Genomic DNA, 15633 nt, shown 5'->3' on the forward strand with positions numbered 1-15633 from the left:
TAAGTGGTAATTAAGCCAGGTTTATGGGCAAATCACTCTGGAAGGAGTGTGTAGAGCAGTTTTTAACTTGGGGTAGTGTTGTGTCTCTGTTTCAAAAGGGGAAAAGGTTCATGATCCCCATGAGATTCTGTGCAGCCATTTGTGTCTGTGTATATGTGTATCATCAGATTCTCAGAGGGGTCTGTGACCCAGTAAAGTTTACTGTGGAATACTGGAATGGAGTAAGAAGGATAGTTCCTAGTACAGAAATGTGAGGAATACTGAAATTAAGGAGGAGATAGAAGAAGAGGAGATGGAGGAGACAGTAGTGTTAGGGGGGAAGGGAGGAGAGCATTTCAAGGAAGAATTATCAGCCAGAACTGCCCATAGGTTTGTGATTAGCAATTTTTGCCTTCCTTTAGATTGCTTCTAGGGAAATACTTTAGCATATGAATAACTGGAGGGCAAGTTGCTGTAGGGAAGCAAGGTTTGAAGGTAGAAGGTAGAAGTGAGAGAGCGTATGAATAAAGTTAGGTGGGTAACTGGACAGGGAAGATGGGAGCCAGAGCAGTGGAGGAGGGGAAGCTTCATCTTGGAGGGAAGAAGAAAAGGATATTAGCGTGTGTGTGTGTGTGTGTGTGTGTGTGTGTGTGTGTGTGTGTTTTGGGGGGAGGGGCTGTGTGTGTGTGTTTTGGGGGGAGGGGCTATGGGTAGGATGGGAGGTGATGAGAGGGAAAATATTTAAATATGTAAAGCTTCTGGTAAATTTGACAGCATGAAAACATGGGAGGGGGAGTGGAAATACACAAGCTTTATTGGATTTTATTTTGTAACTTTTATAGAAAATTTCAGCATACACAATAGAACTCTACCTCAACAATTAATGATATCCAAATGCAAGACTTCTGATATACTCTATAGATCTTGCCATAAAATCTTAGAATCATCAAATTTTAGAGCTGGAAAGAGCTTAGATAGATATTTAAGTCACTTTATAGCTTTAAGAAATGGAAGGCCAACTCACTTTTAAAGGTCCATCGTTATTTATTACATTTTTTCCCTTAAAATTATCAGATTTAGACAGTTCCCAAATCCCCGCTTCAGGACTGAAGGACGCCATTTTCTTAGGTGCTGTGAGAGTTGCTGGGGCTGTCAGACTTCCCTGGGAATTGCCCTTGGCTAAAGAGAGTCCCCTCACCCAACTTCACATCCCCTTCCTGGGAGTAGCCTCTGTCCAAGGACTAGTCCATTAAAGACCTGGCTCCCTCGCCCTAGCAGAGGACAACCTTGAAGAGCCATCCTAGCTTCAGAGCTCCCTGTGGGGTCATCCGAGGCCTTTATTGTGGTTACATCCCAGCCTAACTTGTTCTTCCTCTGCCCCGTCCTTCCTCCCCGATAAACTTCCAGCACACTAACTTCTCTCCCAAGAGTTTGAGTACCTAGGAACCTGACTTCCAACATTGATGAACTTTAAAATTTCTTTTGATTTTTAACAGATTTGCTAAGCTTTAAAAGATTTAACATCTTAGAGTTTTTCATTTTTATGAGAAATATCCAGATAAATGTTGAAAGATAGAATCATCTAATATAATGAAAGAAAATAATTAATTTGTATAGTGCCAAACATACAGAAAAAATTTATTATTAGGATATTTTTTGGGATGGAACAAAAAGAGGAATACCTTTTCAAACATGTTGGATAAAGATCTTGGCATTTAATTGGCGCCCCCACCTCCCCCTTCATTTAGTCATTTAGTGTTTCCACTGTCTCATTTTTATTACCTTTTGTAAATTAAAGGTTGTCACCCCTCCACTGCCTGCCCCGTTTGAGATCAGGTTCACGTGTTTTATTGACTTTTCTTAACTTGAGCAAATTTAAAATATGGACAAGATTTTTTTCTGTTTTGGTCATACTGTAGAGAATGGAAACATATGAAGCATATTTGAAACAAATATGGTTAGATTGAGTATTAAAAAAGTCTTGCCCTCATGGTACAGGAAAAGTTTGATTAGCAGAATCCAAGACTACGTTCCTGAACAAAATATTTGAAGATTTTCTATCTATAACATTTGAGAGTGCCTTTCCAAGATCAAATGTGTCACTTGTCATCATTCAGTCAAATGTTTTGTCATTGCTTAACTTACTGCCCTGTCTTGGATCCAAGAGCTTCAGAGCAATGTGATTTGGCTGGCAACAAAGTTTTTTGCTGTTTAATAAAGCTTTTTCCCCCCTCGTCTTCTTCAGTATTTGTTTTTATATATGTGACTATAGATAAACTTCGGTGGTCAGTAAAGTTATCTGGGCCGTTTGGAAAGGAATGGCTGGCAGGAAAAGTATATGTTGTCTTATTCAGTAGTGATTGCTGAGGATATTGGCTTTAGAATCAGTAACAGAACTGAACCTAGAAAACTTCCTATTTAAGAAGTCTACTTTTTTGAGTATTTTAAGATAACTAATTACTATTTTCTTAAGTTTCTTTACTTAGTAATGATTTTAAGAAAATCTCATGGAATATAATTATCCCATTTTAGCAAGTGAAGTTTTGTCACTTTTGTTTTCCTCCTTTTGCCTTAGAGCTTTAATATGAGTTTCTGGTAGCTTTTTATTTTCTAATTATTTTTGATGTGGGTCCATTTGTTGGGAAGCAAATTTAGGCTGTGATGTAAAGCATATTTTATTCAACTAGTATGTAGAAATGTATCTTTTATGATATCTCTTCTGTTTCATGTTGCTTGCGTTATCAGTAAAAGCAGAAAACTGCCTGTCTTTTGTAAGATGCCATGTATTTTAACAGCTGTTGGGTTCTATACTGTTCTTATTTTTCTCTTTGATTATTTTGGTTAAAACTGGTTGAGGTATTATTACAAAGATTGGGTTTTTTTTTTTCCTTTCCAGATACTTTTCCATATATCTCATATATCTAAGTTTTAATGAGATTTATTTGAATTTTTTTGTGGATTCCTTGACCATGTAATACTCTAGTGTCCAAGAATGCTTCTTGGAGAAATGGTATGATGTTTTTAATTATTAACCATGTCCTGCCTGTGTGCATTTTTTGCTTTCTGATAGTGGCATTTCAGGATGTTGTTCATGTGAATCTTGGCTAATTTTTCCTGATCCTTAAGTGTCATCTCATCAACAACAAATGAGGTTTATATAAAGTTACTTGCATTATTTGGGGTTATTGATTAGGCAATCCTTGTTGCTCTAATAGAAGCATTACAGGGAAAAGGAATTCTGGAGAGGTGGTCAATACAGATGGTTTTACAGATGGTTTTTATTGTAATAAATATGATTTTTGTGCATATGCCATTTGTTAAGATTTATATGATGCATTTTTGTTAAATGCCAAAATTAAGCCATTGAGATAGTTTAATTCATTTTACTTAAATTATTTTCATTGGGATCCTTTCTTTTCCATATAAATTTTAAAATGAGGATTAATCCTTTAGTCTCTTTGTTGTTATTCCTGTCTAATTTGTCCATGTTACATTTTAACCTGTTGTAGCTTTTGCCATTGTACATTTTATTTTATGATCGTTATAATTGCCAGGTTCAGTGTTCACAGGATCATTTTTTAGTCATTAACAAATTTTGCTAAGCATTTTAGCCATTATCAGTTTTATTTTTTCTTGTATCTCCTCCCTGTACCCCCTAAAACTGAATTTACCCCCAGTAATCTGGTCTGAATATTAGTGAGGTTAAACACCATCCCTGTTAAAATGGAGACTCAAAAGATCTTGCTTCAAAAGTGATTAAGACATAATTTACTGGTTAGTCTGCATGTCAACATGAAATTTATAGTATGGTTACCTTTACCAATGGTATTTTGAATGAATGAATTACCAGTTGCTTTGTTCAAAATTGGAATCAGTTATGTATTTAGAAAAGTTTGCCAGGAGACTAATGATGTCCTTATTGTTTGCTTGTGCTAAGGAGGAGTTCCTTTCCCTTGTATGGTGAAAGGGGAAAGCTGATTTGAGACCTAATTACGGTTTGCTTATTTTTGATGCTGTGGTCTCTCTCTCAAACTTATGCTGCTCTGTAAATCTTGATGCTGGCAGTGATTCTGGTCAGGGGTAGGGTTAAAGTGCATGGCAGCCAATCAAAGTGCTAACTTTGGTATATTAATACTGTAATGATTCGCATGATCTATTTTAAATCGGTTTAATAAAAGGAAAGTTTTATAGCTAAAAAAGCATGTTGATTGAGAAAGTATAACTTAAAATATTTTTTGATGGCTGAATTCAAGCCCTTTTCCAGGGCTTTAAAGTTTTTTTCTAAGTTAAATTTAAATCTGGTTTAAAAATTTATTTAAATTGTTGATTTTGTTAGGTGTGATAATGGTATTGTGGTTACATAAAATGTACTTTGTGGGCCGGCCCGGTGGCTTAGATGGCCGCCTGGGTTCAGAACCCCGGGCGCGCACTGACGCACCGCTTCTCCGGCCTTGCTGAGGCCGCGTCCAACATACAGCAACTAGAAGGATGTGCAGCTATGACATACAACTACCTACTGGGGCTTTGGGGAAGGAAAAAAAAGGGGGGGAGGGAGGATTGACAATAGACGTTAGTTCAGAGGCGGTTTTCCACAGCAAAAAGAGGAGGATTAGCACGGATGTTAGCTCAGGGCTGATCTCCCTCACAAAAAAAAAAAAAAAGAAAGAAAATGTACTTTGTAATGACTTATACTGATGTATATAGAGATGAATTGATGATGTCTGGCATTTGCTTTGAAATATTTAACAAAAGATGGGTAGATGAAGCAAATGTGGCATAATCTTGAGAATTATTGAATCTGGTTGATAGGTATATTGAGGTTAATTATACTAATTTCTGATTTTGTCTGAAAATTTTCATAATAAAAAGTTTCACAAAAGTAAGAGTGTTAAAAAAATCTGATATTAAATATTTTATTAAATTAATTATCAGCAGTTGTGTATTCCCAGAAATCCCAGAATTACCATTGTGGTAATCTAAAACTGAATTTGTCTCAAATTATAATTGGCTGACTTGGGGATGGGAAAAATTAAGAGGGAGAATAAATAAGGAATTGGTAACTTTTTAAAAGTGAGGAGTAAAAATGAATATTTAGTCTTTAGTCTTTTTTTTTTTTTTATTACTATTTTTGTTTTTTTGTGAGGAAGACTAGCTCAGGACCAGCCCTGAGCTAACATCTGCCAGTCCTCCTCTTTTTGCTGAGGAAAACTGGCCCTGGGCTAACATCCATGCCCATCTTCCTCCACTTTATATGGGACGCCGCCACAGCCTGTCTCGCCAAGTGGTGCGTCGGTGGGAGCCCGGGATCCGAACCGGCGAACCCCAGGCCGCCGCAGCGGAGCGCGCACACCCAACCACTTGCGCCACCAGGTCAACCCCCTAGTCTTTAGTCTTTTTAGGGTCAATATAGCATCATTTAATATTGTTTAAACAGGGCACATAGTGTCAGTTTCATTTACTTACAAGACAACTTGTATTATGTAAAGGAAAGTAATTCCTGTGATACATTGCAGATTAAGGATTCAAGGCAATGTAGTGAGAATTTTTTGTCATGAACTATAAATTTCTAAAGTCTGAGGATGTGTATTTTCAGCAAGTCTTTTTTTGTACTTGAGTATGAAACTATATGGAAGATGATCTAAGCTAAAATAAAGTAAACCTCTCCCCAAACACGCCCCCGTTTTTATAGTACAGTGTACCAGTGAGTGACATGTTTCCCCTTGGCTGGGATTGCCCATCCATTTTATTTTCTAGGATAAGAGATATTTTTACAATTTAAAAAGTGTTATCTGGTATTTCTTAATTTTGGGGGGAGGAATTTCCTTAAGGACATATAGTAGGTATATGGCTAACATTTATCCTAGCTCTAAGAAGCCTGTGAACTTTTTTCTTTGTTGTTCTTATCACTTGAGCTGCCTTTGTTGTAAGGTGTAAAATTAGGTTGATTAGCTGAGTGCATAAAACAAGTTTGCCTATAGGCATCTTTAACGGTAGATTAAAGTTTCAAGTATCTGTGTTGGGGAATTGTGTTGGGCAAGCCAATAGGTAATATGCGGCCAGGTAATGGAAATTTTTAACTCAGCGGTGGAGTCATGAATCAGTAAGTGATAATTTCTCTTGTTTTCTAGCCTATTTTCAGTTCTCAATATTAGACATACCAGTCAACAACGGGCTACATATGTGATGGTGGTCCTATTAGATTAGTACCATATAACCTAGGTGTGTAGTAGGCTATACCATCTAGGTTTGTAGTAAATACACTCTAGGATGTTCACACAGTGACGAAATCGCCTTATGACACATTTCTCAGAACGTATCCCCATTGTTAAGCTACACACGATTATACCCTCCTCATACCTCAGAAGAATACAAAGACATGTAGGGTGTAAGTCTTTTAAGGTGCTTAGTAGTTCAGGGTAAGTTTTGATTGACGTGACTGGTGAAAAGAAGATCAGTGATGGAATGAAGGCTTCTTAAGAAGAGGTAATCGTTACTTATCACTTAGCTTGGACAATTTGCAAATTATTAAGGGTTATAAAATGATGACCTTCAAATTATATCATTCTTCATTCATTGGCTGCATTATTCTTGTAAAGAGAAAATTCTCATCTGTGATTTGGTTATTTGGTGGTATAGTTCATATATAGTTAACATCAGAATAAGTACTTGATTCTTGCTCTTTATTTACCAGTTTTCAAACTAATGAGCTGGTTCACTAGCATCCTGAGACTGATTTTCTTTCTTTCTTTCTTTTAAATGAGCTCAGAGATTTGAACATTTTAGATGTGCTTCATTCCATTGCATTTATGCATGTTCAGATTTTCTCATCTTTGGCCAGTGGAAACGTCTTCAGGTTTGCTCTTGAGTCCCTTTAACACTCTCCTAATCTTTGATAGTTTTCTTGCTTTCTGACATAACAAAGTAATCAAAACTCATTTTGTCTCATTTATGTAACATATCTGGAATCTGCCTTTTGTCCAAGAATCCGTGATTCCTTTGAACAGGAAATTGTTTTTCAATATCATTATCTGAGTTCATTGCTACTGGAGTTGGTCCCCTGCTTCCAGGCCTTTTCAGTGTATAGTGCTAGGAAATATGTATATTTAAGATGAAAACATGTGTTCATACTGACAAATCCAGTTGAAATTGAGGACTGCAGGATTTTGTACTTAACTTTTTCTGGCTTACGACTTCCTTCCTTCCTCCTACTAAAAAAAAAAAAACTCAGATTCTCAAGGACATCAAGATGTACTTGATCCCACGATAGACACGAACACTTTTATAATAACTATCAGCACTGCCACCAACAATGTGATTACTGAAAACCAAAAAAAAAGAGTGTGCAGAGATTAGAGTCAATTTTCTGTGTTAGAAAGTCACTTAAAATAGTTAATCTCTGAATGGTTAAACCATGAATTTGATATAAAATTATAGTTAATTTGTTTCATTTTGCTTTTGATTTTTAGGGATTTCCTTTAAAATTTTAGTTTTATTATATAATTATGTAAAATATTTGCATGGTTTGAAAGTTAAAAACTGCAAAATAGGTTAAACCCAGAATAGTCCAGTCCTATCCCTGTTTACTTCACTTTGTTCAGTCTCTGCTTCCCAATAGGTAATGTATTTTTTTAACCTTATGGTTTATTCTTTTAAGTGCATACATATGTATCTATAACTATATACATTCATATCTCCTACGCCCTTCCTTCTTTAGTCAAGGGTACTGTAAGGTATTCCTGCATTGGGTAGAAGGTTGGCCTGCATAACTACTGGGGCCTTGTCTTAAGTTTTTTTTTAATTTTAGAGTTGCACAACCATAACCATGATACGATGTTAGAACATTTTCACCATCCCCCCAAATTCCATTGTGCCTGTTTACAGTTAACCTCTGCTCCCACTCCTAGCCCTAGGCAACGACTATTTTTGCTTTTCTGTAATTTCTAGACATTTTTATATAAATGAGATAATACAATAATGTACTGTTTCACTTTAGGCTTCTTTCACTTAGCATAATGTTTTTGAAGTTCATCATGTTGTGGTATATACCAGTAGTTTGTTCTTGTAATTGCTGAGCAGTATTCTATTATATAAGTATGTATACTGCCTTTTGTTTACTCACTAGTTGGTGGCCATTTGGATTTTTTCCAGTTTTTGTCTAATATGAATAATGCTGCTGTGCATTCACATACATTTCTTTATAGGGACTTATATTTTCTTTTCTCTTTGAGTAGGTTCCTAGGATTAGAATTGCTGGTTTGTGTGGTAAATATATTTAACTTTTTAAGAAACGACCAAACTGTTTTCCAATATGATTTACCCTTTTACATTCTCACCAGTAATAGAGAAGGGTTCCAGTTTCTCCACATCTTTGCCAACTCTTGGTATTGTTTGTCATTTTGAATTTATCCATTCTAATAGCTATGTAGCAGTATGCCATGGTTTTACTTCCCTTAAAAACTAATGATACTGAGCATATTATCATATGCTTACTAGACATTCATATATTTTCTTTGGTGAAATCTTTTACAGCAACTAGAAGGATGTGCAACTATGATGTACAACTATCTACTGGGGCTTTGGGGGAAAAAATAAACAAAATTAAAAAAAAAACTTATAAATCTTTTGCCCACTTTTTTTTTTTGTTATAATTTTTATTTATTTATTTATTTATTTTCCCCCAAAGCCCCAGTAGACAGTTGTATGCCATAGCTGCACATCCTTCCAGCTGCTGCATGTGGGACGCGGCCCCAGCATGGCCAGAGAAGCAGTGCGTCGGTGCGCGCCCGGGATCCGAACCCCGGCCGCCAGCAGCGGAGCGTGAGCACTTAACCGCCAAGCCACGGGGCCGGCCCTGCCCACTTGTTAAATTGAGTTATCTTACTGATTTGTAGTATTTCTTTTTAATATATCATGGTATAAGCCATTTATCAGATATATGATTTGCAAATGTTTTTTCCCAACCTGTGGATTATCTTTTCATTTTCTTAATGGTGCCTTTTGAAGTACAAGTTTTTAATTTTGTGGAAATGCATTTTACAATTTTTTCCCTTTTGTGGATTGTGCATTTAACACTTTGTCCATCCCAAAGTCAGGGTTTTCTCTTAGAATTTTAACTCGTACATTTAGGTGTCTGTGATCCATTTTCAGTTAATATTTGTGTATGTTGGGAGGTAAGGATCTAAGTTCTTTTTTTCTTTTTGTCATTTGGATATCAAGTTGTCCCACATGATGTTTTGAAAATACTCTCTTTTCCCTGTTGAATTATCTGGGCACTCTGGTCACAGAAATCAGTTGACCATAAATGTAAGAATTTCTTTTTGGACTCTATTCTGTTTCATTGATTTATATGCCTATCCTTTTGCCATTGCCACACTGTCTTGATTACTGAGGCTTTTATAGAAGATTTTGAAATTTGGTAATGTAAGTCTTCCAGCTTTGTTGTTGTTTTTCAAAATTGTTTTGGCTATCCTAGGTCCTCTGGTTCCATAGGAATTTTAGAATCAGTCTGTCAATTTCTTTAAAAAAAGCCACCTGGGATTCTTATAAGGATTACATTGAATTTATAGATCAACTTGGGGAAAATTGCCATCTTGTTTGAGGTCTCTGTCTTTAACCCGGGCTTGTACAACCTCAGGCTAGTAAGAGCTGAGCTGTTTGCCCTCCCCAACTGGCCAGCCCTCTGAGAAGTCACTTCTAGTGATAATGCCTCTGGGCCTATGCATTCTGGACTGCACTAAATGGAATGAGCCCCCTTCCACCACAGCAGCTTCTGGTCCTCATGGGGTAACACTGATTGGAGCTGGGTGGTTCCTAGAGAACTGGATAGTGCCAGACTAGAACACCACAAATTCCCACTGTCCTTACCTGAAATTCAGCAGTTTTTCAAACAAAATGGTTCTCAGATGCTTTTATGTCTTTGGCCATGAAAATGACTCTTTTTGTCAAAAATTTGTAGGTTTATAGTTGCTTTTAAGGGAGAGGGTTTGCTGATTTCACTTGGTTATAGCCAGAAGTACCTTCTCTCACATGCTTGTCTTAAATTATGTGATGTGTATGAGGAAATAGGTGCTGCTTTGAGTTACTAACCATTTGTCCTGAATTGGGAACCAAGGAGCATTTGCTTCTTTGGGGGTTAAGGGTGGAGATAGAAACTGGTCTAGTTGCTTTCCCCTTCCTGGTTCATATGTATAGGTCATTTATAATGGGAGTTATATCAAGTTGGGGGACCACTTTAACTTTTATACTATATTGCTATACTTAGGATGCTTGTGGTTTATGAGCATGGTCATTTTGTATTCTATCAGAAGAATTTGAGATCAGTATTATGCCCTATTTTATTTTGTTTCAATACATTTAAACATAATTCTTTTTCCATTGTCATTGTATTTTGATTTTCTGTAGGAGAATTTGAGTTTATTAGTATTCCCTTTTTTCTTTTAATAAATGAATAATTCTTTTTCATCATAACTACGTATTGATCTTTCCTTAGTTTATTATGATTAGTATATATACAGTAAAATGGTTTGAAATTATATTTTTTTCTGTGACAATGCCTTTGTACTGATTGTTTAATGCCCTCAAACATAAATGCCCTCAAACTATGTTTAATGAGGGCAGGGAGTAAGTCTCTCTTGCTCATATCTTTTTCCAAGTGTCTAACACAAGATAATAAAACCGGTATGATTTTGTTCAATATGTTGTAGCGTTACCATGTTGTGTTAAGTTGAGGTCCCAAAGGTTTTAAGCCTAGTTTGTGCTTTTGGTGACTGATCTCCAACCTCTTTGTAGCCTTTGGAGATGAGGATAAGAAAGTAGACCAGAACATACTGTTTGGGGGAGAAGCACAGAATTAAGGAAGATGCTGGTTTGAGATAAAGGAATGGGGAATATGGCGTAGAATTGAAGTGAGCTATTGATTATTTTTCTGTCTCCTGTAAGATAGATTTTTTGGTTACCTGGTCTGGTGAGTTTGTCATCTCAATTTTAATAGATTACTTATAATCTCATCTTAATTTCAGTACATGAAATTGTAAATTTATTTTACTAAAATGTTTGCTTTCCTCCTTTTTCCCTCTTAGGACATTTGCTACAAGATCCTATTGCACCCACCAACTCCACCTGCCAACACTATGTCTGCAAAACTTGTAAAGGCAAGAAAATGATGATGAAACCTTCATGTAGCTGGTGCAAAGACTATGAGCAGTTTGAGGAAAACAAGCAGTTAAGCATCCTAGTGAACTGCTACAAAAAACTATGCGAATATATAACACAAACTACATTGGCACGGGATATAATAGAAGCAGTCGACTGTTCTTCTGATATTTTGGCTTTGCTTAATGATGGATCATTGTTTTGTGAGGAGACAGAAAAACCCTCAGATTCATCCTTTACTTTGTGTTTGACACATTCCCCTTTACCTTCGACCTCAGAACCCACAACTGATCCTCAAGCTAGTTTATCTCCAATATCTGAAAGCACTCTTAGCATTGCTATTGGCAGTTCTGTTATCAATGGTTTGCCTACTTATAATGGGCTTTCAATAGATAGATTTGGTATAAATATTCCTTCACCTGAACATTCAAATACGATTGATGTATGTAACACTGTTGACATAAAAACTGAGGATCTGTCTGACAGCTTGCCACCTGTCTGTGACACGGTAGCCACTGACTTATGCTCCACAGGCATTGATATCTGCAGTTTCAGTGAAGATATAAAGCCTGGTGACTCTCTATTACTGAGTGTTGAGGAAGTACTCCGCAGCTTAGAAACTGTTTCAAATACAGAGGTTTGTTGCCCTAATTTGCAGCCCAACTTGGAAGCCACTGTATCCAATGGACCTTTTCTGCAGCTTTCTTCCCAGTCTCTTAGCCATAATGTTTTTATGTCCACCAGTCCTGCACTTCATGGGTTATCATGTACAGCAGCAACTCCGAAGGTAGCAAAATTGAATAGAAAACGATCCAGATCAGAAAGCGACAGTGAGAAGGTTCAGCCACTTCCAATTTCTACCATTATCCGAGGCCCAACATTGGGGGCATCTGCTCCTGTAACAGTGAAACGAGAGAGCAAAATTTCTCTTCAACCTATAGCAACTGTTCCCAATGGAGGCACAACGCCCAAAATCAGCAAAACTGTACTTTTATCTACTAAAAGCATGAAAAAGAGTCATGAACATGGATCCAAGAAATCTCACTCTAAAACCAAGCCAGGTATTCTTAAAAAAGACAAAACAGTAAAGGAAAAGATTCCTAGTCATCATTTTATGCCAGGAAGTCCTACCAAGACTGTGTATAAAAAACCCCAGGAAAAGAAAGGGTGTAAATGTGGGCGTGCTACTCAAAATCCAAGTGTTCTTACATGCCGTGGCCAACGTTGCCCTTGCTACTCTAACCGCAAAGCCTGCCTAGATTGTATATGTCGTGGCTGCCAAAACTCCTATATGGCCAATGGGGAAAAGAAGCTGGAGGCATTTGCTGTGCCAGAAAAGGCCTTGGAGCAGACCAGGCTCACTTTGGGCATTAATGTGACTAGCATTGCTGTGCGCAATGCTAGCACCAGCACCAGTGTAATTAATGTCACAGGGTCCCCAGTAACGACATTTTTAGCTGCCAGTACACACGATGATAAAAGTTTGGATGAAGCTATAGACATGAGATTCGACTGTTAAATCAGTGGGTCTTTAAACCTACCTCTGGTAGGGAAATAGCTACAGTTTTACGGCAGCTATGGTTTTGTTGGTTTAACTTGCCGGAGCTCCTGCATATAGATCACTTGTATCAAGTGTTTTCATTGCTAAGTTATATGTGTTAGTGTCGGGGAAATAGTTTGCAGATAACGGAGGAGTAACCCTACAACTATATGTCCTTAGTTCTTACAGAACCTCATAGTTTGAGAACAAATGCTGATGCAACTGATTTATACAAAATGAACTTTGGCAAGGAAAATAACATTAACCTCATTGTTTATGGTCATGCTTTGTGCATAATCAAAGTTTATGATTAAATGTAAGGAAGTGGTATCTAGTCAGTCCATAAAGATTGTGCTAATTTTTTCTGAAAAAGTAGCCATTAGTTTGTTCAGGAGACTCAGTGCTGCCTTTGGATGCTGTTGATGTTTCTCCTGTTGAAAAGCTGATGTGTCCAGCTCAACCTTTGTGCTGACGTAATACCATTTCTGATCATGGAAATTGGCTACTGGTGTATGTAGCAGTTCTTAAATCAGCAGTATTATGAAAGAAAATTTGCCCCTATTAGAATGTTGAAGAAATCTGTCTTTTAAAAGTGAACAAATTGAAATTGTATCAGCCTGCGGATGTTTAGCTGTTTATGCTACAAAACTCTTCTGAGTTGAGTCCCTTTTTTAGTTGTCTGACTCAATTTCTAGGGAAACATTCTAAATCCTTCCTCCACTTAGAGCAATGTTCTAATTAGATAAATGAAGTAGAGAAGAGCAGTTTTATTCTGAAGGTAACTGAATTTAGACTATAGTATGTGACAGAATTTTTAAAAAATTATAAAAATCTTTTATTTAGAAATTGAGATTTATTTAAAATAATTTTGGAATAATGCCCCAAAACTTATCCAGATTTATGCATTGTACTTATTGCCATTGGCCACTTCTTTGATTTTTGTTTCCTCTAATAGTTTGCCACTGACTTTATTTTGAATATGCTCCTTTTTTTTTAAATTTTTAATAGGGTGCTATTCGTTATGAAGGCTTCTTTATAGAGGCCTAATAAAAATGCCTTTTTATGAAGCCCGTGCATTTAGGTAAGTTTGAAGCTAGAAGGATTTTCTTTAGAATGCTCTTTTGCATGTAAAGCACAAACTGTGTTTCAGTTTAAATGCACTTCTTCCTTTAATTTTTATGGGGAAGACAAGTGAGTCACAAACATTCTGTTGAAGGGAAATCTAGTCAGTTGCTTCAAAGAGCACAGCCCAGATAAAACAAGGACTGACTAGGTTGTAAAGAAATGACCTTATGATTTACAAGAAGAGTTGCTACTTTGACAGTGCTTATTTAAAGAAAAATACTGCTGGGAAATTTCCAATTTCTACTACGTTCACCATCTCTCGTGAGATCTGACATATGTTAAAGTTATGTTTTGATTTGGCACACAGCATGTTCAATGATGGTTACTCACCTAGTACAAGACATGGAGAAGAAACCTTTGGACACAGAGCAGATGACACCTCCTTCTGTTTTGTAGTGTATCCTGGTGTCATTTTCTGTGAATGTGGTCAGGTAGAGTTGTTTTTGTTGTTGTTGGGATTTTTTTTTTTTTTTTTTTTTTGGTCTCTTTTGGTGGGGTGGGGGTGGGCTAAAGCCATAGGAAGAAAAATGTGATGTATGTGTCCAGTATGTACTATTTTGTTTTTGTTTTGCAAGAAGAGTTGAACTATTTTTGATAACAAGAGTAAATGGTGGAAAATGCTTCTTAGTTGTCTTGTCTTTATTTGCTTTCCAAGTTTTGGAATTTTATTTAATTCCTCTAAGTGTTAGCAGTGTCTTATGAAACCTGTATTTGCCTAAAGTTTGTTAACACTTTTGTGTTGAACCCAGATGCCCTGCTATATAAACTTGTAAATCTGTTCTTTATTCACTAATGATCACTGCAAAAATGACTAGAAATGAGATTGTACACGTGGATGATTAGGATATATTTTGCAGATCTTCCAAACTTTCCTATGATCTTAAAATTCATAGAGTACTTTATTGCTTCCCAAGTTTGATAATCTTAGTTTTGTGTTTTTTTGATGCATGGGAGGTTGGCAATATAGACAAAGTGGAAATCATTAGTATGTGAGAGCCTTGATTGTTCTGTAATATTGCCAATGATGAATTCAGGTTGTTTTTAGCACAAGTTTCTCTTTTTTATGCTGGTATTCTCACTGCCACATTTTTGGAAACCTGTATTACACCTTAAATCTATCAATAAATGTTAGTTTTCTAATTCTATGTTGTAGAATACTGAGGAGTGTGGGATAGCATGCTCTGAATGGCCTATATTATATACATTCGGGGAAGAGTAATTAATTATAGTGCCTTGACTTTTACATTGTTTTTCTTTATACCATGAGTTATTTAGGAATGTTGACTAATGGCTAACTAGGGATGATTGAGAGATTATTACTGAAGTAACTGCATTTACTTCATCAGGATTTGAAACCACCAAAACAATAACAGCATTTAATATGACCCATCTTTACTTGTTCTTTTGAGTCCTTGTTAACATAAATGATCAAATGATCTTTCACCTTAGGTGATAGAAGTTTTAGAGTTGACAATTTATCTTTTTGGTTAGCTTCATTAAGTCTACATTTCTTTCTTTTTTTTTTTTTTTAGATTTTATTTATTTGTTTTCCCCCCAAAGCTCCAGTAGATTGTTGTATGTCATAGCTGCACATCCTTCTAGTTGCTGTATGTGGGACGCGGCCTCAGCATGGCCCGAGAAGGGGTGCATCAGTGCACGCCCGGGATCCGAACCCGGGCCGCCAGCAGCCGAGCGCGCGCACTTAACCGCTAAGCCACGGGGCCGGCCCGAGTCTGCATTTCTATGCAGAGGTGTAATATGGTCCTAGGATAAAGAATTCCTTTTATTTCACTGTATTTTTAGTTTTCTTGAAACAACTCTATGGTGACCTTGCTGAA

General features: G+C 36.7%; 1 protein-coding gene across 2 annotated transcripts in view; it reads left to right on the top strand.

Annotated features, from left to right (window-relative positions):
• Positions 1-14940, top strand: part of MSL2 (MSL complex subunit 2) — a 38209-nt gene extending 23269 nt beyond the window's left edge. For both annotated transcript variants that reach the window (XM_058552680.1, XM_058552688.1), the window contains exon 2: positions 11058-14940. In XM_058552680.1, the coding sequence (XP_058408663.1) occupies positions 11058-12649 (1592 nt within the window). In that variant the 3' untranslated portion in view covers positions 12650-14940. The remainder of the gene's footprint in view (positions 1-11057) is intronic.
• Positions 14941-15633: the final 693 nt, after the last annotated feature.

This window comes from Diceros bicornis, chromosome 2, assembly GCF_020826845.1.
Source record: "Diceros bicornis minor isolate mBicDic1 chromosome 2, mDicBic1.mat.cur, whole genome shotgun sequence".
NCBI lineage: Eukaryota > Metazoa > Chordata > Mammalia > Perissodactyla > Rhinocerotidae > Diceros > Diceros bicornis.